Genomic DNA, 21,063 nt, shown 5'->3' on the forward strand with positions numbered 1-21,063 from the left:
ACAAGTGGAAGATGTGGGCGTGATGTTCTCATTAACGTTGAACAACAACAGAAATAAAGCTGCCTGAAATAAAACCCAAAGAGCAGCTTAATAATGAGGCAGGCAGGAGGCAGCGAAAGGAGGCAGTGCGGCAGGAAGGCAGGCAGTTAGCTACAGTCATAAGAGGGTTAAACGGAGGCAGGAACTGGTTGAAGGGCAGCACATGGGCGGGCGGGCACGGCTCTTTCGCCTCGTCGCCTCGCGAGCCAAAGGAGAAGGCAGAAAGGACGCCAGCAAGGCCTGGGCTATCCTTGGGCATTTTAAATGTGTAACCAACGTTTACCCTCTGCCTTGGTCAAGGACATCCTTAAAGGGTCACCGCCAAAATGATTGTGAAAGAGAGAAATGGCAATTTATTTAATGAAAAAGTATTCCTCCACAAACTGATTGCAATTCTGACTTTCTTTTTCGCTTGTTTACAGCTGCACTGTGGTGCTGTTCAATGCCAAACGCCAGACACAGGCCTATCTGGTCAATACCTCCCGCAAAGCATTCACATCCGTCGCCTTCTCGCGCTGCGGCCGCTATGTGGCCACCGGCGAATGTGGCATCAATCCGGCCATCAAAGTTTGGGAACTGGAAACGCCCAATGGCAATCTGGAGCACTGCACCGGTGGCAGTGTTATTGCCGAATTTGTGGATCACAAATATGCCGTCACCTGTGTGGTAAGTTGACCGAAAGAAAGAACAAAACGAGATGCCAATCGATAGTCGCAGAGATTTAATTTATTTCGAATGCATCGATATTAAATCCCGCAATCAAAAATTAAATTCCCCCTCGAACTGCATTCATTAATCGATTAATTAATGTCTCTCTCTCTCTCTGTTTTTAGGCCTTCTCGCCCACGGGAAAGTACCTGGTTTCAGTTGGCTCACAGCACGACATGATCGTAAATGTGTTCGACTGGCGGGCCAACCTAAAGATGGCCTCGAATAAGATTAGCTCCAAGGTGGCCGCCGTTTGCTTTGCCGAAGATGGCACCTACTTTGTCACCGTGGGCAATCGTCATGTCAAATATTGGTACTTGGAAGGTGTTCGCAAGGTAAGTGCTCAGCATGAAATATCCCCAACGAATCTGTAATGAATGTTATCCATTTCAGTACAAAGATCCCATACCACTGATGGGACGCAGCGCTATTTTGGGTGATTTGCGTGACAATGATTTCTGCGCCGTGGCCTGCGGCAAGGGGATCTGTGCGGAGAGCACGTATGCCATCACGAGACAGGGCCATCTGGTGGAGTTTAGTTCGCGGCGATTGCTGGACAAATGGGTGCAGTGCCGCACCACAAATGCCAATTGCATTTGCGTCAACGAGCGCTTCATACTCGTGGGTTGTGCCGAGTCCATCATTCGGATATTCAATGCGGCCACGCTGGAGTATGTGACCACGCTGCCGCGGACCCACTATCTGGGCGTCGATGTGGCCCAGGGCATACAGATCAATCACATAATGTCGGTGCCGCAGCAGGCCAAGTTTCCCGACTGCATTGCCATGGTGTTCGACGAGCAGCGATCGAAGGTCAGCTGCGTCTACAACGATCACTCGCTGTACATTTGGGATCTGCGCGATATATCGCGTGTGGGCAAATCGCACTCGTTCCTGTATCACTCCACGTGCATTTGGGGCGTGGAGACAGTGCCATATAATCTGGAGCGAGAGCCATCGCAAACGCTGCCGGAGGACTGCTTTGTGACCTGCTCCTCGGACGACACGATACGCGTCTGGGGCCTCGATGGATGTGCCAACAATGAGATCTATCGCAAGAACATCTACTCCAAGGATCTGCTGAAGATCGTCTACAGCGACGACGAGCTGCAGTTCATCAAGGACCAGGGCTGCTCCTCGCTCTCCGACAAGACGGGCAACTCCTCCTACGACGGCCGCAACGGTGTGCGCTGCATCAAGATCAGCCCGGAGCTGCAGCATCTGGCCAGCGGCGATCGTTGCGGCAACATTCGCGTCTACAATCTGGTCAATCTCAAGCTGATGACCACCATCGAGGCACACGAGTCGGAGGTGCTGTGCCTGGAGTACTCCAACGACAAGATTGAACGCAAGCTGCTGGCCAGTGCCAGTCGCGATCGGCTCATACACGTCTTCGATGTGGCCCAGAACTATCTGCTGCTGCAGACACTCGACGATCACAGCTCCTCGATCACATCGATCAAGTTTGTGGGCGCTGGACTGAACTTCCAAATGATTAGCTGTGGCGCAGACAAATCCATAATGTTCCGTAGCTTTCAGGTGAGTTTTCGCATCAATATCTGCTCCGAATTATTGTACTTATTATGGAATTTCTCTCCCGCAGGGCAACATCTTTATGCGAGGCACCAATACCTCGGGCAAGACCACGCTCTATGACATGGAAGTGGACTCGAATTCCAAACATATCCTCACCGCCTGCCAGGATCGCAATGTCCGTGTGTATGGCACACAGAATGCCAAGCAAACAAAGACCTTCAAGGGCTCACATTCGGATGAGGGCAGCCTCATTAAGCTCAGCCTCGATCCCAGCGGCATCTACGTGGCCACCTCCTGCACGGACAAAACGCTGGCCGTCTACGACTACTACTCCAGCGAGTGCATGGCGCGCATGTATGGCCACAGTGAGCTGGTCACGGGTCTGAAGTTCACCAACGATTGCCGGCACTTGATATCGGCCAGCGGCGATGGCTGCATCTTCATTTGGCAAGTGCCGCACGACATGATTGTGACGATGCAGGCCAGAATGTCACAGCAGCGTCTGCGCTCGGGTCATGGCCCGTTGCCGCGTCCCCTGGCGCCCATTTCCCCGCCCGAGGGCATTGTGCTGGAGTCGCCCACCAGCGAAATCGAACAGCCGCAAATGGTGCCGAAATTCGCAGTGGCCGACAGGCTATCGGATGTGGGACAGCTGCCGCAGTGGGCCATGCGTAAGGCGGCAGCGGGCGGGGACTCCGACAGCGGTGCCCTGTCCATACCCACGCCCAGTGCCCAGGGAGTATCGGCCTCCATACCTGCCATGCATGCGGCCTCCTCGATGGGCAATCTCAGCTCCTCGCCCAGTCAGCAAATGGGCATGATGGCGCCTCGGGCACGCGGACGCTGGGCGCAGCGAAGCAGCCAGCTGGAGGCGGATGATCTGCGCTCCAATTCGGAGAGCCCACTGGGCACGGTCTCCTCCGTGGGCGGCCATAGCGGCGTGAATGTGCAGACGTCGGACTACAATAGTGCTTCGTCCAAGGACATCATGTACAATCAGACATATCTCAGCGAGGACTCGTCCATCGATTCGGGCATGGAGACGCGGCGCGGTGAACTCAAGTTCATTGGCAGCAGCAACAATGGCACCGTGACCGTCTCCGTGTCATCCTCCTCCTCCCTGGCGACGGCCAGCAACAGCAACGGTGCCATGGCGGCTGTCGGCGGTGGCCAGCAGCGGCTGCAGCTGCCCGACAAACGGAAGCCCGGTCTGCGCTTCGATACGCCGCACACCCACGATCACGATGGCGATGTGGAGGACATTTCCGATGGCGAGCGAACCAGCTCCGACCATGGAATGTTCTACAATAATCTGGCGCCCAGCACGCCCACGTAAGTCCATCGATTCTTTACCGTTTAAGTCATGAATTTAATGAATTTTCTCTCGCCCCGAATAGTGACTTCAAAGTGACGGCCATGAACGAGGATGAACTGCGGAAGTCCGTGCGACGACAGAAGTTTGAAAAGTCCGGCCTGCAGCTGCCGACGGCCAGTGGCAATGGCAGTTCCCACACAGCCAGCACGGGCACGGGCACTGGGACATCGGACACCGAGGATGAGGGCTCCACGCCGAGTGCCGAGAATGCGGAACGCTCGCTGGCCTCCACTCTGGGTGGCAGCAATGAGAATCTGCCGCAGAGCAGTAATAGTTTCCTTCATGCAGCCCTGCCCGAGGGACCCGGTCTGTCGGCGCCCCTGGAGCGTGGCACCACCAGTAAGCGGCAGCGCCTCCCAGCTCCCGTCGAGTCCATTTCTCATTTCGTATTTCGATTTCTCGCCGCAGGTCGCCGCAGCATCAGTGCCAAGCACAATACGGAGTCGGGCAAGGGGAGTGTCGCGGCACCGCCCACCATTACCAAGTCATACACCAGCACCAAGAAGGAGGAGCTGCTGCAGGTCATCAACAAGGTCAAACAGCAGCTGGAGAATGTAAGTACTGGACGGAATCGGAATCGGAAACGGGGACGATGACGAGGCCTGCCCTCTGCATCTGTATTTGTTTCTGTGTTTTATTATAGTCGCTGCTCCATGGGGTATTTTTTGTGTATTTCCCATTTAATTTATGTATCTGTTTTCTTTTCCGTTTACTCTTTTGTTTTTTATGTGTTGCCCCATCTTTTGTTTTTGGTGTCTGTCTCCCCAACAATCTACCATATATCTACCCCCCACAAAACAAAAACAAAAACACAACCCTTCCACCCGTATCCTATGTGTGTTTAGGGTACCCGCAAAAATGGCATCAAAAAGTTAAATTCTATAGCCGAGGTGAGCCCCGAAATGAGTTCGTTGTTCTGTTCTGCGTTACCTACTGATGCTTCCCTCTGCCACACTTTGACACCCTCACAAATGCTTTTAGACTAATCAAATCAACAGCCAACATGACATTAATGGAGGGAAGGGAGGGAAATTCTCATTGGGGATATGCTTCTTTGTTCTATAATAATTAAGGGAAATGCTATCCAAAACATAGTTGCTTTATGGCATTTGTAAATTTGTGCTTTAAATTAAGGAACAGTGTAAAATTTGTATTATCGAGAATACGGATCTGACGGATCTGTGCTGCAGACTTTTAGATACTGATTCAATTCATTGAAAAATCTTTTAACATCTTTTAAATGTGGAACCTCTTTCTGAAAGTATACAACTTGTATAAAAAACATTCCAGTTATTCCCAAAGAGCGTTCGGAGACCATCATGAGTTCCGATTGTAGTAAAATAATTAATATGCAGATGCCATACGAAATATTTAATATAATCATTAGGGAAAGTTGTTATATTTCCTATACTGTATACATTTATTATACTGTGTCATTTGAAATTTAATTCCCATAATAACAACGAAACGAAAGTGCTCATAAAATATTTAGGAAAATGCCTTTAGGAATTTAGGAATTTATGCCTTAAATAATAATTTAATTAGCTTATGAATAAATCGATAAAGCGATTCGATTCTTAAGCGATTTTAAAGCTTAGCAGCTAGACAGTTTAGCGGACAGATCACGGGCAGACAAATGCAAGAACTAACTTGAGGCTAATTAACAGCTTAACACTAAATGTTCGAAAAGACCTCTCTAAAATGTAATAATTAATAGATCCAACTAAATATACATAAACTGTACTTCCACTAAAATCAAAATACCCAAAAAATGCAATTGAAAAGCAAACAAAAAGACATTTATGCATCGGCCGGGAATCGAACCCGGGCCGCCCGCGTGGCAGGCGAGCATTCTACCACTGAACCACCGATGCTTGTTGAAAGTTTACCAAAAATAACACCAATCTTCAGAGAGATTGCTCACAAAAGACTAGCTAGCCGAATAGTTGCTGCGTCTAAAAATAGTCAAACAAGAAATGAAAACAACAAGAGACTGAGAAAGTTGCTCAGTCAGATAAGCCGCCGAAAAACCACTCACACATCGAACCCCATGCAGTACACTCAAGAAAAGAGGAAAAGAGCTGACACAGCAGCCAGAAAACCACTCATAAATGAACTCCCCAACCCACTCAACATAATCAAGTTGAGCGCTTTACTAACTAAAACCTAAGTGAAAGTACTAATAAAAAGTGTTCCTTGTTCTGTTTTAATTATTTCTAAATACTATTGTAAATTTTGTATAGCTAAAGAATAACTAATCCACCAAATCGAACTATATTTTGCATAACTAATAAAAATCTTCTTCTAATTTCTTTCCCAACAAACAGGTCGGCCATAGACCCCTGAGGGGTAGCCATAGCATATCGGATCTGAGTCTGGCTGGTAATCTGGATGGTTCAAGGACAGCGGGCGGTGGTCCAGGACGCTATACGAAGCCAGGTAAGGGATTGAAGAAGCCCCCAAAAAAGTTCAACTCATAATCTCCAGCCCCGAAAAACCTGTTGTTGGAATGTAGAAGGCTAATTGTAACCAATAAACTCTCTCCCGTTGTTTGCTCTCTCCTTATCTCTCTCTCTCTCTTTTAATCTTGCTCTAACTATAAATAACTCTTTAAATATTGCTCTCCTTTGTGCTCTCCCAATGTGGTAAAAATTGTTGAAATATTAAAACCAAACTCCTGCCTTTAAAATATTATATGAAACGTTGACTAACCCAATTAGTTGCTTCCCACGAAACTTCGCAGTATATTAGCTCCTCCGATTCACCAACAAATGCCAACACACCACCACCCAGTATTATTCAACAACAACCTCAACGATCTCAACAACAGGCGTACCCACAGCAAACACATTTTGGCAGCTCCCAGCAATTCTTCAATTGTGCCGCACCCAAATCCAAGTTGCAGCAGAATTTCCAGACCATGCGGCAAGTGCAACAGCACTATCCCCCGTATCCGCATCACGTGGGTGTGCATCAGATTCATCCGCCGCCAGGAGTGCCCTTTGGGGGCGGTGGAACCGCCCATTCGATGCGAATGCAGACGCAGACTGCGCCTGCGCGGCAGGGTGTCAAGCGGAATCCGGCAGGCAACAATCGACGCACGCCCAGCATCCTGAAGCACTACAAGTCCTGTCCCGTGTCGCCAGTGCACGAGGAGGTGGAGTGGTCCGCAGAATCAGAGCGGGGTGGAATGATGACTGCCGAGCCCAAGCGGCATTCGGTGTACGCGGATGATGCTCGTACAATATTGGACATGATCCATGCAGACACCGAGAAGATGATCGATGAGATCACACGGAAGTACGGGGATCTGGACGAGATGCCAATGGGCGGCGGAGGTGGACTGCCCGCCTCCTACTCGATGCCGGCCAATCTGCGGGGACTGGGATCCACCGGAGAGTCCACGCCCACACGCACCCAGCAGTGCACCTATGTGTATCGGGAGATCTATCAGTGCGAGCGAAAGGTCTCGCTCTCGGACATTCTGCAGCCGGAGCAGTTTGCGGCTCGCGAGCAGCGCCTGGAGGAGGCTCGCTTCCTGGAGACGCAGCGTCACTCCAGCGCCAGTTTCTTCCTCAGCAGCTCCGGGCAGATGCCGCACGAGCAGAGCCAGGAGTCGCTGCTGTCCGATGGGGGCAGCTACTGCAACAGCCTGGAGAGTGTCCTCTCGGACGAGAGCGACTGCAAGAGTGCGCCGCTGGAGCAGGCTCTGCTCGAGCAGCGCCCAATGCAGGCGGCGGCCATGCAGCGGCATGCGGGCATACGGAACTTCATCATCCACGGACCCGTGTCCAAGTCGTATGGAAACAGTCCCAATGCCTATGGCAGCTTTGACTACTACATGAGGCAGGCGGCAGCGGCCAGAACCACAACGACAACGGCCACCTACGACAGCTTTGATGTCACAGGCTACAATCTGGAGCCACTGAAGCCGCTGCCCAACTCCAAGACATATCCGAGGATCGCCCAGGGTCCCACCATGGATAACATACCCACAATGAGGTCCAAGAACAAGCAATACAATTCCGGTGTGAACAAATCGCTGAGCACAGACTTCGCCCAGCAGCGGCAGCAACGCAATTCGAATCCCATGCAGACCCGAGAGCCGCTGTTTGTGCGTAAACCTTTGAAGCCCAAGCCGCCAGTGCCGGCCAAGCCACAGAATCTGATGAGCACTTTAAGCTGCTTGGAGAAGCAGCAGCAACAGCAACAGCAGCAGGCACAGAAGAAGAAAGCACAGTCCAGGACGGCCAGTGTGGTGCAGCAGTTTGAGCACAATCTGCAAAAGTTCGAGCGGGAGAAGCAGCGAGAGCATCAGCAGAGGCGACCGGCCATGAGGAGTTCGGTGAGCAGTGGAGCCCTGGCCGGCACACAGAGTTGCCTGAAGAAGGTCTCACGCTTCGACACGAGCGAGAGCAGTCGGCGGGCGACCAGCATGAAGCAGCGGATGGGCAGGCCCAAGATCAGTGTGCGCTTCAATACGGTCTCACAGATCAAGTATACGCCGAGTGCGAAGAGAAACGCCAAGAACCACCATGAGGATGAGGATGTGCCCGAACTGGAGGTGGGTAGCCTGCCCAGTGATTATGGAGAGCGTAGCTTTGAGATGTACTTTGCGGAGAATGGAAATGCACCCGAGAACCTGGAGCACATGCAGAGCCTCAAGCTGTACACGAAGCCACAGCTGCAGGCGGTGGTAGATGAGATCCAGCAGGAGCGTGAAAAGTATCGCAAGAACATGGACAATGCAGAGCGCAGCGGGGAGAGTGGCGGCGGCAATTCCACCAGCCATCAGTGCCAGAACATAGCCAAGAAGATTGACATAATCGAGAAACTCATAGCCATGGAGGAGCGCAAAATGGAGCAGATACGCCTGGCCACCGAGTGCCGGCTACGTCCCTTCAATTGCAATTCCAAGGAGAAGGGCTACGTGAAGAGTCTCACCATGAACTTTGATATGCTGGCAAGGGGAGAGCCACCAGACGAGGATCTGCTGGAGGATCAGGCCTCGCGAGATGCCGACTTGTGTGCCTATGCGAGAAATATGCGCAGGAACTGCAGCCTGCCGGATGTCCTTGAGAGTGCAGATTTTGCCTACCATTTGGGTGGCAATGGGAATGGCAATGGCAATGATGTGGAACTGGCCAAAGAGGTCATAGCCGACGATGAACCAGACAACAATCCCAGGGATGTCGATGATGAAGATGATGATGCGGATGATGATGATGATCATCCTGCTGATGGTGTTTTTATGACGGAGCAAGGTTTGAGACCCCAATTCCGTCTTGGTTGTTGTGTACCATAGAATCGCCTCTTCAGTTTCCACCCACCCACAACACACCCCACCTTCATATTGTACCCCTCTTTTTGCACCCGTTTATGCCTAGTTTTGTGTTCCTTTTTGACCCAACCCCAACCACCCACTCCCCATACGATGAACGAGCACGGACAGATAACCGATAACACCCTTCGCATGTGTGATCCAACCAACTAATCGCTTGTCTTCCGAAAACCATTTGCAGGTAATCCCAAAACGCTCAATCCCATGCCCATCGAGGAGTCATCCATACGCCGAGCCTGCTCGCTGAGTGACCTGCACATGGGCAACTTTGGCAAGCGTAAGAAGACTCGGAAGAGTAACAAAAATAAACCAAAACTAATTTGTGATATTTTCAACCTTCTCCCTAACAGCAAGCAAATCGAATGGCACACCGCAAAAGCCTCAGGTTCAGCATCGCAATGGCAATGTGAACAGATCGGCCAGCAAACGCAACAGTCTGCAGGGAAAAACAGGACTGGGTGCCTCCAGCAACTCCATGAATGTGCTCAATCAGGGTGTAAGTTGGGTATAAAATAATAATATAATGTAAAGTTATAATTATACATTTTTGTTGCTAACTTTACAGAGCGACTCGGAGCCAGAAGACAGCAATCGGTTGCGCAGTGCCAGCAACGGACAGGGACGCAGTAATGGACCCATAGGTAAGTCTTTCGAAATCAAACAGATCAACTTAGATATTAAGTATTATGTTTTATTTTTCAGCTGCCAGTCGACAGTACAGCAACAAGATAAACAATGCCAACAACAATCGTCGCAAGACGCCAAACTTTAGTAGTGGTTAGTACAGTTGTAGAAATAATTTTACGGAAATATATTAAACCAATAACCCTTTCCAGCCACACCCATGCAAGACGATTCCAGCTCCGAGGAAACGCCCAATAGCACCGTGAACAACAAGCCCATAGTGCCGCCACGACCGCGTAACTTGGCCTTTGATCACAAGAGCAAATTGATCAACAACGGCAGTCCCGTCGCCAACAAGCAAAGAAGTGGAGTAGCGACAGCAGAAGAATATGAAGGAGCAGATCGTAAGTTAAGCCACCTTCAAATGGGAGAGAAAACCTAACAAATAATTACTTTTTTCTTGTAGCTGAAGCCCAGGTGCACAATGTGATCAATAAACTTTATACGACAACGCAGGCAGCCATGCAGCTGCATGCCAACTTGAAGAATTCTCTGCTGTTGAAGGAGCTGGAGAATGCACTGATCATGTCCAGGAACATGCTTAGCAGCATTCCCACAAATAGGTAGAGTAGGCAAAGAAAATGCATCATAATTCATGCTAATTGCCTCTTCTTTTTCTAGACAAACAGAAAAGACAAATAATGGTGGAGTAGTGGGATTGGGAGGAGTTGGTGGAGGAACCAATTATGAGCAGCTGACTGCTGAGAATGGAGACTATCTGATGATGGTCAATAACTGTGCCGATCTATTGAGCAATTTACGCACGAAGCACAAACCCGATGACTGTGAGAATAACTCCTAGTGTGTAGAGCTTAGGCTAGACTAATCGAAGGCAGATCCGAAACAGAACTGCGCGGAAGATACAACTAACTACAAAGGATATTTATTTAACTAAACAAAACACTCTGGCAGAAGGCAAACAAACACACACACACAAGCAAAAGCAAATGCAAAAACCAACCAACTAATGTGTAATTAATTCAAATTAACAATTAATTAATGTAAACTTTTGCTTAGTTATTAGATCCGATAAGAATTCTGTTTCAGTTTTGTGTGCCCGTGTGTGCATTTCAATTTTAAACACTAATTTATATGGCAACAAAAAGAAGTCCGTTTAGCTTTGAATTCAATTCTATAAATGTTAAGTTTAATGAACAAGTTTTTCGTATGTGTTAAGTGTTATTTGAGTTTAAGGCGAGAATGATGATGATGATGAACAGCGAATGAATATCGTATGTACTGCAGAGGTACCGAATTGTTATGAAGTGCGCTTACATTATGCCTTCTTTGTATATGATTTTGTGTATTTGTATTCCATTATTTTTTTGGTTCTGTTGTATACCCTTTGGATATTGTGTTTTGTGTGGATTAGTCAGAAAAAAAAACACTACCATAATGGCTAGAATTTTGTGTCAAATTTTAACGATATTCCAAAATTTCAATTATCCATAAATAAACTACGTATTGTATTGTATTGTATTGTATGCCTACTCCAAACATTATACACTTATGCCACACGATTATCAGAGTAACGCTTATGTGAAAGAACCCCGCAGACGATGCAGTTTGAAAACATTTAAGCGAAATTTCCATTGAACGATTTCCAAGCACTTTGTTCTGTAATTATGCTGTAATAGTTAATTATTCGATTGTATTTACAACAATTATAACACTACCTATAAATATATGCATATACTATAATATATACAAACATACGACATGAACTTGTATTAGTCCTAAAATTTACATTACAATAATTTACAACTAAACGAAATGTATTAAAATTAACTTAAATTAGAACAAACCGACACTTACGATTAATTATGCTATCTGCTAAACTCAAAAACTAAACCTAAAAACCAACAAACAAACAAGCAAAACAAAAAAACAACAAAAAAAGAAATCTACAACAAACTAATTCAAAAACGAAAACCGAAAACCGAAAAATAATACATAATGCATAATTTTTGAAAACATTAAAAATTGCTTTTCTTCTTCAACAACTCCCCCTCTGCCACTCTCTTTCTCTCTCTCTTGTTAACCACTAAACCTTTTGGCCCATTCCGACTTTGTGCTAAATCTTACTTTCGATTCTGCAACCAAGTTGAGTGGGACGGAAAGGAATCTTAACACCGGGCTAGATCTGGCCATATGCAGTCCGCATATGGCTGCTGGATCGACACGTAGCGTGTATATAAATAAATAAATATATTAGCATAGGATGGGTAGCGGCCAACACCAAATAATATCAAAGAACACTTTTGATTAATACAACTAACTAACTGCCAAGAATCGTGTATTGTTTTTACGTTTAAGAGCATTGAAATCCGATTAATAATAAAACATAATTCAACGTTTACCGGAAGAAAAAAGAAAGCACCGAATGACTTGCTGAAAGAAATGAAATCGAGAGAAATAATTCTTACAGAATTTGAATATTCATTTTAAAATTGAAAGGAAATCAACAACAAGATCGAAGCCCTTATGGGAAAATTTCTTCTCCATAACTTCCATATGCTTCGTTTTAAAACCTGCCAATCAAAAGGCAAAAAGCACGGTACCCATATGTGAACTCCTTTTGATAGACCCAATTATATTCGTTTTAAAATTACCTTTACAAAACGCCTGGGTCCCGTGGCAATCAGGGCCCATTAAAGCTATCAAAAAGATGACCGGCCCAGCAGGTGATGAAATCGACACGCTCCACACGTGAGACTCAATCGACTGGCCGGTCCCTGCACGCTGTAAACTTTGTACGGATGGATTAGGTCGTACGTCCCCATTCCACACCATGCACAGAATGGGTGGGCATTGTGTGCACACCCAAGCTGAGGGTGGATGGGTGGGTGGTGGCTCACAATGTGAGCAGGCAAAAGTGCCCTGCGTGGTTGTTCAGTTCAGCGTTGAACCCGGACCAGGCGTCCGCCATTTGCCATTGATACTTTTGCCAGCCGTTGGGCTTCAATTAACTTGTGTCAATATTGAGCCAGGCCAACAACTTGGCCAATACGTGGAGGATGGGTTGTTGCCAAGAGACAGGAGCGTAGATGGAATGTGGGTAAACTCATGCCACATGTTCTGCTTGATAACTCAATCAGACTGTGTGGCCCATGTTCATGGATGGGTCGATGACTGCCAACTCCCAACCCCACGTAACATAGCAGAGTGTTGGCACGCTCTCCCTGTTTCTCCCTATCGAACTCTGCTTTCCTCATTCTCTCTCTCACTCACTCTACCCATCAGCTTTGGTCTCTTTCTGGCATTTATGTTTATGAATAATTTATGGCAGCGCCCAATCATGAGGCGAGGGAAAAACTTGTACACGAAATGTTTTCGATAAATGCCAGACAGACACGCCACGCCCTTGCCAACGAATGCCCGGTCCTGCCACATCCACTCACTCTCTCCATGAAAAGCAAAAGGACACCCACGGAACTTGTTTTGTAGTCCGCTTAACAGAGTTGGCCGTGGAATTAAATGATTGATTTAAAGTAGAGGATTTTTGGCAGCTGATGGGAATTTCGTTTCAACGCAAGAATGAACTTGCAGAGACTAAATATTTTCACAATTCCTTCAACCAATTATATCTCCAATTAACACGATGGTAAACGTTAACAAATTTATTAAAACGTTCAAAATCTCAATCCAACTTGAATGCAGGAGCGCAGGTCCTCTCAAAAGATCACTTCGCAGTCCGTAGAGGTGTATAAAAGCGTTGAGACGCAGGCCCCGCTGCCATGGGTTTGCGAGTGGTTGTAGTGTCGTGCCAGAAACACCGTTGCGATGGGTATCAATCCCAGTAGTGCCCCACAGAGGACGAGAACTTTCTTTTCGATTTTCTGAGGCACCTGAGGCTTCTTTGTAGACTCTGCCGCCATGTTTATGCGCTTTTCGTGGCAGCAGCTACAGCAGCGTAACTCGTTGACCAGCTTCATCGTTTCGCAGCGTCGGTTAGCCTTTGCACTGGCCATGGTCTTGAAGAGTGCGTCGAACAGCTTCTGTACCTCGCACATGATTGTTTGTAGCTCTTTCTTTTTTGAAGAATTTAATTTTTTTTGGTTTTTTTACATAAACTTTTCAAGTTTCCAAAGTATGCAAAAGGTTGTAATGATTCAAAGAAACTGAGTATAAATGCAAAGCTATACAGATCAAGTAAATATTTTTGCAGAAACTGAATTACTGATGAGAACTGTCACTCCGGAAAGAATAAAGGAATACTCGTAACTATTTTTGGTTGTGTTGCCAGACAGTTTTATTTGTTTTGTTCATTTTTCACGGCCTACTGTTTGAGGTTCTTAAATAGGTTTCCAAAGTGGCCTTTAACTTACATACTCTTAACAATTTCTATTGGCAAAATACACACTAATCATCCAGTAAACCTATCAACATTAGTATGTACATAAACAGATGGACAACGTCAATGTAGATGGAGAGGGAAGCCAGCACGTAATCCTCCTCACTGTACTGGTTCTTGTGTGAACCGCCAATCATCATCTGTATGTCCACTACCAGATACAGCGAGTACACCAATATGCCAAGGCTGCAGTATATGCAGAGCATCAAGTGCGTCCGATAGAAGATCATGACAATGCCCATGATTAACATCACAAGAAATAGCACCAGCAAATAGGGACCACAGCCGGTGAAGTCGCAGGGAGCGAAGCGAGCGAACAGGGCCAGAGCAGCCACCAGGAGACCCGTGTAGCCAAAGGCCATTAATACCTTTAAATATAGTAGAAGGTGAGATTTATTGAATCTATTCCAGAGCGGGGGCACTCACCTGCGAGGGCAAGTATCGCATTGTTATAAAGGATAACGTTATGGATTCTGCAGCGACAAATATCGAAAGCAATATATAATTGATTGGCTTCTTGCGGAAAAGAAAGGGGCAATAGCACACCATCATCAGAATTACCAGCTGAATGCAGATGGCCACAACGGCCAGATACCAATGTTTGAGCAGCCACAATTTGGCATCGTCATTGGCCACAAAGATCGCCATAACCCCCGTTGTTGCAAGCAGCATAAACTGGGTGGTGCAGAGAAACGGTGGAGTTATCCGTGCTGGATCGCCTGATATGGCAGATTAACTTACTGCCGTTATGGTGCAGACTTTCATTACAAAGCTGCGCCTCGTCGACTTGTCCTCGAAGGCATTGTTGTACGTCAAGTCCTGTGTAGTGCTCCTCCCAAAGCAAGCCATCGTGAAAGCTCCCTTTCTGTAGTATTTACTTTATTCTTAATTTTGGATTTTTCAATATTTGTTTGTGTGACGGCAAACAAATAGTTAACTTATTTGGAACGGCAGAGACATCGTTGCGATGAGGGAATTAGCTCTTACCAAATGCAATCAGAGCTTAGGGAATGAGTTTTATTTATTATTACGGATGGATGGATTTATTACATTTTCCATTGATAAATATTATCTGATCTCATCCTTCATCCACTTCTGTCAGCATACTCCTAAAGTATTTATTTGCTCCCATTTTTGTACAACTTCAACTCAGTGACTTTCAGTCTTTAGTTTGATAGGGCCTGAAACCTTTTTCAGATTCTTCCTCTGATCGCTATATATTTATTTTATTGGAACAATCTTTCAATCTATTGTAATTCAATGTTTTTTTCATTTTAAAACTATTTCCATAATAGTAAGTCTTCCATGCCTTTTCGCGCAGTGTCTCTTCCAACTGCAAGACAGCAACCGCCTAGAATAAGTATCTACAGCCGCAGTCACAATTTGAAAGCACATGAAACTAATTAATGGAATGTCGGTGTTGCGGATTTTTGCCACGTAATGAGAGACGCCTCAAAGCCCGGCAATATGCCGCCTTAGGACACTGAGAAGGAGCTGGCTTGGGGGGTAAGGAAGCTGCAGAGAACTCTGAGGCTAGATAAAGGCCATGCAAACCACTCGGATATTCAGCATATTCATAACTTGTCAGGCAGCACAAACTGGCAGCGGGGCGGGCGCTCTTTTTTTGTCCTCAGGTGTGAATAAGCGTGTAAGAAGTTGACATAAAGCCGGCAACGGGCGACTGACGACTGACGACTGGCGGTGCGGGACGTATATAAGCGACAGGCGACAATGGCAACAACAGGAAGGAGGAGAGCGCTCTGAAGCTGCATTGGAAGCCGCTGAACCGCACTAATTGAGCCGCGTTACGTTGAGTTGAATGCATTTCAATGTGTTGCCAAGCATCATGCAGATCCCATCATATATTGTCATCATTTTGTATCTTCTCACCTCGGTCCATAATGGGCCCGGGGCCATGGGAAATCCAGCAACTGCTCTGACACAAGCAAACTGACCCGAGACCTGAGACTCCCATCAGCTGCACTTGCTACATTTCGATTTGGATTTACCATTTCGGATATGTTTATTGTGTCCACAATAATACTTTGGTGGAAATAAGAGCCGACACGAGCCTCTATTAAAGGTAAATAATTTTTAAGGAAGTGGAAATGTTTTTTATATAGTCATTTTTGCATTTTCCGATGCGTTGAAATGGATTAAACAATGTTAAGAGTAAAAAGTTACCTACAAAATTAGCCACAAAACCATTTGTTCCATAAACTTTAAAGATGTTTTCTTGAATTCACAATAAATCATATAAAATATTGATTAAATATTACCCCTAGAGCCATAAGTCAGAAACTACACAGAATTTTGGATATCTAAGAGCAACTGAAAGAACTTTTATACTCCAATCTCTCACAGTGTAGTTTTGCACATCCTACCCCACACTTCAGACGCACAAAAGAAACAGAAACCAAACTATAAGTACTCATACTCATATATAGAATGCCATAATGCTCGCATCTTCAGCCCCCGTGGTTTCCTTTTTTTTTTAATGGCAGCCAGCCATTGACATGAGGGACATCAGGGACATGGGACATGGATAATATGGGACTCATTCGAAGCGTAGGAGGATAGAGTCGTGTCATAGTTCAGAGAGCGCGAGCGCGGTGTCGACACCTCGACAATTAACGACACAATTACCGAACGGCGAAGGTTCTCTCCTCCTCGTCGTCGTCGGTTGTCAACAGCTCGGGCCACGGCTCGGCGTGGGTTAAGTGTTTTTGCCAGCACATTGTCAGGCGGCAGCAGGCAGCAGCCAGCAGCCAGCAGCAGTGAGTGATACACTTACATGGCCATTAAGATGGTGATGCCTTGTAATTGAAAGGAAAATGCAGCTTTAGCTTTTTAAGAAATTATAATCACAGCAGATTGCGCTCACAAGGAGCAGAACACAGGCAGAGCCATAGCCGACAGCCGAGAGCTGAGAGATACCCAGATACAAAGCTGATAGGTCACAGCATTAAGCCAGACAATGCCCTGCCTGGCATCATCGTCCTGTCCGTTCGCGGGAAGATCCCCTCACTTAAGGGCGTAATCATAACCGGAAGAGATTACGCTGCAAATTCACGCTCGACTGCGACTGGGACTGCGACTGCTGGCTGCTGGCTGTGTCGATGCCTAGCGGGGAGTGAGTAGACCCCTCCAGTCATCCAGTCATCCATCCATCCTTCTCTCTGCATCCATCTAGACCCATTGTTCTCCGCTTTTGTAGGTGATAAGCGCAGTCGTTGTCTGCAATTTTCATTTCTCCCCTCGCAATTTCTGCTGCTGCTGCTGCTGCTGCGGTTGCTGCTAAACAATGGAATTGGATTATCATTTTTTGTGTGTGTTTTTCGCTCGGGGGCGAGGTGCTCGAGTGCTTCTTTCAGACACATCTTCTTTTGCTCTATTTTGATTTTGATTTTCCCGATTCCTTGTTGCGTGCTTGAGTTGTTGAGGGCGTGGCCGCACCCTTAAAACGATACAAATTATTGATATGCAAAAATAACAAAAAAAAGTCGACAGGTTCCAAATAGTTATGATGGGTCTGATTCTTGTTGGCGCCTTGGGGAAATTGTTTATGGCGGATAAACAGTTTTTATTAGATCAGCAAATAAATGTCATAAATATGGTGGATGTAATCATATTTGTGGGATACTTAATTGGGGTTGTTTGGGGGCGGTACTTATGGTGGGAAATTTATTTGGGGTTGAGTAATTGAAGTGCTTAAAGTTATGGAATCATATTATGTTACGGAGAATGTTCTGCAAATGATTTTTATACGCCCAAATAATTTGTTAAAGTGTGGGTTGTGATTTACTCCTTTCATTGGAATTTTCGAGGGTGCCTAATAAGTTAATTCCAGTCTACAATTCAGATTTAAGATAGGATTAAGTGATATGAGGTTGGAGTAAGACCTGTTCTTAATGTTTACCAATTTAATTATCTTAATCTAGCCAATAATTTCATTAAAGTAATTCGAATCCCTTAAATCTCCACTGCACACCTACCAAAAAAAGCCCCTACAGAATCTCCCGCCTTGCCGTAAACCTCTCATTAGCACTGGCAGCCTCTGGTGACAAAGCAAAGTTCCATTTTTAGCTCCATTAATTAGCTTAATTAATGTCATTTGGCTGAGCGGATGGAATGGACTCAATGAAGTGCCAAGGCGTCATGCATAACCGAGCTGAAAAGTGGGAACAGTGCGGAGTGGAATTATCCGGAATAGATCTGCATGATGCGGATGGGGCGCCAACCGCGTCGTTCAATTAGCCAAATAAGTCAGTTTTGTGTCAATGCGATTGTTGATGTGCAGATGGGTGAATGGGAGATGGTAGATGGATACTCGAATGGTCGCTTAGGCGTGCATAAGGCAAACATCAAAAGGAAATCAGGAGCCGACGACAGCCCACAGAGAGAAGGAGAGAGCGGACAGCATGACAACAAGTGAAGGACCATTCACATTCATTCCACAATTGGGGGTTGTCCTTCGACTTCCTCTCACACTTGCCCATGATGATGATGATGATGATGATGATGATGATGAGTATTATGATAGGAATCATCGAGCGCATCGCAGTTCCAACAAGCTTCGAGCTTCGAGCGCTCTCTCTCTCGCTGAGGTTCAAAAGAACGCCGCGAGGCGGTGTCAAAAGTCATCCAAAAATTGGGCACAAGCTTCCTTTTGTGTGTGCGTACGGACTGTCAACTGAATGGCCCTGAAGCAGGAGGTGGAGAAAGGGCACAGCCTGTCAGTGGGCGGTGTGCTTGAGCATATGCTGAGGGCCCACTGTAAGTCACAATGATGATGGAACCCAAAAAGGATCTTTGATTATTTGCATAAAAAAGAACGCATTGCATCGCTTGATTTCGCATTTCGCTTTTCGTTCCCATTTCCTATGCCATTCGATTCCATTTCCATCTGAATTATTCATATACCCTAACACCCCACCCACTCTAAAGAAAGGACACAGGCAGAGGGCAGAGGGCAGGGGTGAGCATTGAAAAATGTCAACTCAAGTGGTCGTCACATGCGACATCAGCGACATCAGCGACGTGGGGTAATATGCGCTTTGTGCCAGCCAGCCTGATGACAAGAACTCAAAGTCAGTGGGTGGACAATAAGGTTGTTCAATGAATATAAATATTTTAAAATAAATATTCCGATTTTGAAGTGCATTATAATTAATACTGAATGGAGTTGTCATGACTTTCTACTAAAATTTCACTACCTTCAAAGTGTTTGCCTGCATTTGTGATATTAATAAATATTTGGAGACTCACGAAACATTTTTGTAGATTTTTTATACCTAAGAAAATGCAGAGCTTATTCCAATTAAATTCTTCGTTAAGTTTTCATCTAATACTGATCTTAAGATTGATGATTAATCAGAATGTTCTTCATGAAAAACTCTACAAAAATAAATATGCAAATCTGTAACAAATATTATTTTCTGATTAAAAGCATTCCCCATTCGTTGATGCCCAACATATGTGGGCATATTTTAAGCCCATCTCGATTTGATTAATTGCGCTCTGCCCTAACATATTCTGACTGTCATTTGTGACACATCCTTGCCAGAAAGGGGCAGGCAAGCACGTAGAGAGCTGGAACGCAGCTTGTGTTGCATTTTTATGAGCAGCCTCAAGAGCTCCGACATCCATCTTTCAGTTTCAGTACCAGGCCGAGACCCAAGTCGGAGTCTGTGCCCGCCTTTTCCTGAGCAGCAGATCAAAGCGTTATGCAAATGATTTTGGCGTGTGCCAGGTCCTGCCTCGCTGTAGTCTGGTGTCCTTAGTCCTTGCCACCTGCGGAGTTACAGCCGAGTGGAACTGGGCTTCGTTGAGTGTCGAGTGGGGGCAGGGACTGCCAGGCAGCGGCAGCTCGCCACTAATTAAGTTGCAAATGTCATGCGACTGTCGGTGGGACAGTTTAGAGCCCATTAAACGCAACTCGACTGAGTCGCGTAATGCTGCAATAATTGTTTTCATTAGGCGCTGGCTGTGCATCCATTTGCATTATTTAAGCGTAGGATCGCAGGAGACAATCTCAAGGGGATCCCTCATTCAGTTGCTCAGTTATTTGCATATGTGTGGGGCTGATATTAACAGGGAAATGGGGCTAAGGTTTCACTTCCCTTTCTTGGTTCTAATATTAAATCTTTCCCTTACTTAAACGAAAGTCTTTACCAAATGTAATCCCAATCGTAGCTTTTGCTATGGATATGAAAGAATAACTGTAGGAAGATTTCTGAGATTTCAAACCATTATCTGCTTTGATGTACTCTAAATCCCAAGCATCCAATCCAAGAATCTATCACCGTAAACCTACCAATTTCTATCATAAACATTATCATAAATTTCCAATTTCATATTCAACATCCTAAACCTTTTCTCCCCTGCCAATCCCCAAGAAGAACCATTTTCGATTTAATATTTGAAGAATTGATTTATTGCTTAAACTTTATCAATAATATCACTTAAGTTCTAAACAATTTCAAAGCATCCACCGGTTCGATTCGTTTGTTAAAATGTTGCTTAAATTGTTTTTGCTATGGATTAAACACACAGAGAGAGACACATCGAGGGCTTTTTCTAGTACAACTCTAAGATACATTTTGCAGTGATGTACATCGGTTGATAGATCCCAAAACAGATGCTCGCAAGTACAGGCAATTCCGAAAACATTTCCTATAAGTATATCAAGGCGCACCCCAGAGGATCTGTGTAGATCGGCTACACAGAACTCAGTGCGTGGTGGGTTGGGGGTGAGAGGAGACATTCAGAACTATCTAGATCGTACGGTCATATATCTATACACATAAAGAGAGAGCGATGCTTAGGTGTAGAGTGAGTATGTCTAAGGGGAATGCAACATTTATCGCTTTAAGGGGAACAATTCTTATATGCCTATGATCTATATACAGGACACACATGAAAGAGTTATCATAGAGGTTCATGGAGTGTTTGGTTCATTCTAATCAGTGGAGCGTGGGGAAGTATTGCACAAGTTGAAACCATTTGGTGGCTGTTGTTCTTGGG

At 45.9% G+C, this 21,063-nt stretch overlaps 3 protein-coding genes and 1 non-coding gene across 14 annotated transcripts in view; 1 reads left to right on the plus strand and 3 right to left on the minus strand.

Moving 5' to 3' along the window:
* Positions 1-10,527, plus strand: part of LOC117902432 (mitogen-activated protein kinase-binding protein 1) — a 69,950-nt gene extending 59,423 nt beyond the window's left edge. For 3 of the 11 annotated variants that reach the window (XM_034813806.1, XM_034813804.1, XM_034813807.1), the window contains 16 exons: positions 462-705; positions 873-1,082; positions 1,141-2,286; positions 2,351-3,615; positions 3,681-3,997; positions 4,067-4,212; positions 4,504-4,548; positions 5,986-6,097; positions 6,379-8,922; positions 9,181-9,276; positions 9,350-9,495; positions 9,565-9,640; positions 9,702-9,776; positions 9,836-10,027; positions 10,090-10,246; positions 10,305-10,527. In XM_034813806.1, coding sequence (XP_034669697.1) covers positions 462-705; positions 873-1,082; positions 1,141-2,286; positions 2,351-3,615; positions 3,681-3,997; positions 4,067-4,212; positions 4,504-4,548; positions 5,986-6,097; positions 6,379-8,922; positions 9,181-9,276; positions 9,350-9,495; positions 9,565-9,640; positions 9,702-9,776; positions 9,836-10,027; positions 10,090-10,246; positions 10,305-10,485 — 6,952 coding nt within the window. In that variant the 3' untranslated portion in view covers positions 10,486-10,527. Of the gene's footprint in view, positions 1-461; positions 706-872; positions 1,083-1,140; positions 2,287-2,350; positions 3,616-3,680; positions 3,998-4,066; positions 4,213-4,503; positions 4,549-5,985; positions 6,098-6,378; positions 8,923-9,180; positions 9,277-9,349; positions 9,496-9,564; positions 9,641-9,701; positions 9,777-9,835; positions 10,028-10,089; positions 10,247-10,304 lie in introns of those variants that run through there. The other 8 variants (XM_034813808.1, XM_034813805.1, XM_034813809.1 and 5 more) reach the window with 4 other exon arrangements.
* Positions 5,462-5,532, minus strand: Trnag-gcc. The gene has a single exon. It is a non-coding gene; the product is annotated as a tRNA-Gly (tRNA).
* Positions 10,528-13,357: 2,830 nt separating the features above from the next.
* On the minus strand, positions 13,358-13,696 carry LOC117901374. The gene has a single exon (XM_034812084.1). It carries the CDS (start codon positions 13,694-13,696, stop codon positions 13,358-13,360), a length of 339 nt encoding a protein of 112 aa, XP_034667975.1.
* Positions 13,697-14,038: 342 nt separating this feature from the next.
* Positions 14,039-14,933, minus strand: LOC117902434 (protein lifeguard 1). The gene is made up of 3 exons (XM_034813816.1): positions 14,779-14,933; positions 14,464-14,712; positions 14,039-14,405 (listed from the first exon to the last, which is right to left on the minus strand). Exons 1-3 carry the CDS (start codon positions 14,884-14,886, stop codon positions 14,046-14,048), a joined length of 717 nt encoding a protein of 238 aa, XP_034669707.1. The 5' UTR covers positions 14,887-14,933; the 3' UTR covers positions 14,039-14,045.
* Between the last annotated feature and the right edge of the window lie 6,130 nt (positions 14,934-21,063).

This window comes from Drosophila subobscura, chromosome U (assembly GCF_008121235.1).
Source record: "Drosophila subobscura isolate 14011-0131.10 chromosome U, UCBerk_Dsub_1.0, whole genome shotgun sequence".
Classification (NCBI taxonomy): Eukaryota; Metazoa; Arthropoda; class Insecta; order Diptera; family Drosophilidae; genus Drosophila; species Drosophila subobscura.

Excerpts from the sequence above, each read along its gene's own strand:
- LOC117901374 (XM_034812084.1), bottom strand. The coding sequence starts at position 13,696 with ATGTGCGAGGTACAGAAGCTGTTCGACGCACTCTTCAAGACCATGGCC.
- LOC117902434 (XM_034813816.1), bottom strand. The coding sequence starts at position 14,886 with ATGGCTTGCTTTGGGAGGAGCACTACACAGGACTTGACGTACAACAAT. Across the intron at positions 14,713-14,778 it reads AAGTCTGCACCATAACGGCA|TTTATGCTGCTTGCAACAAC; the intron begins GTAAGTTAATCT and ends TGCACCACCCAG. Across the intron at positions 14,406-14,463 it reads TGCGATACTTGCCCTCGCAG|GTATTAATGGCCTTTGGCTA; the intron begins GTGAGTGCCCCC and ends CTATATTTAAAG.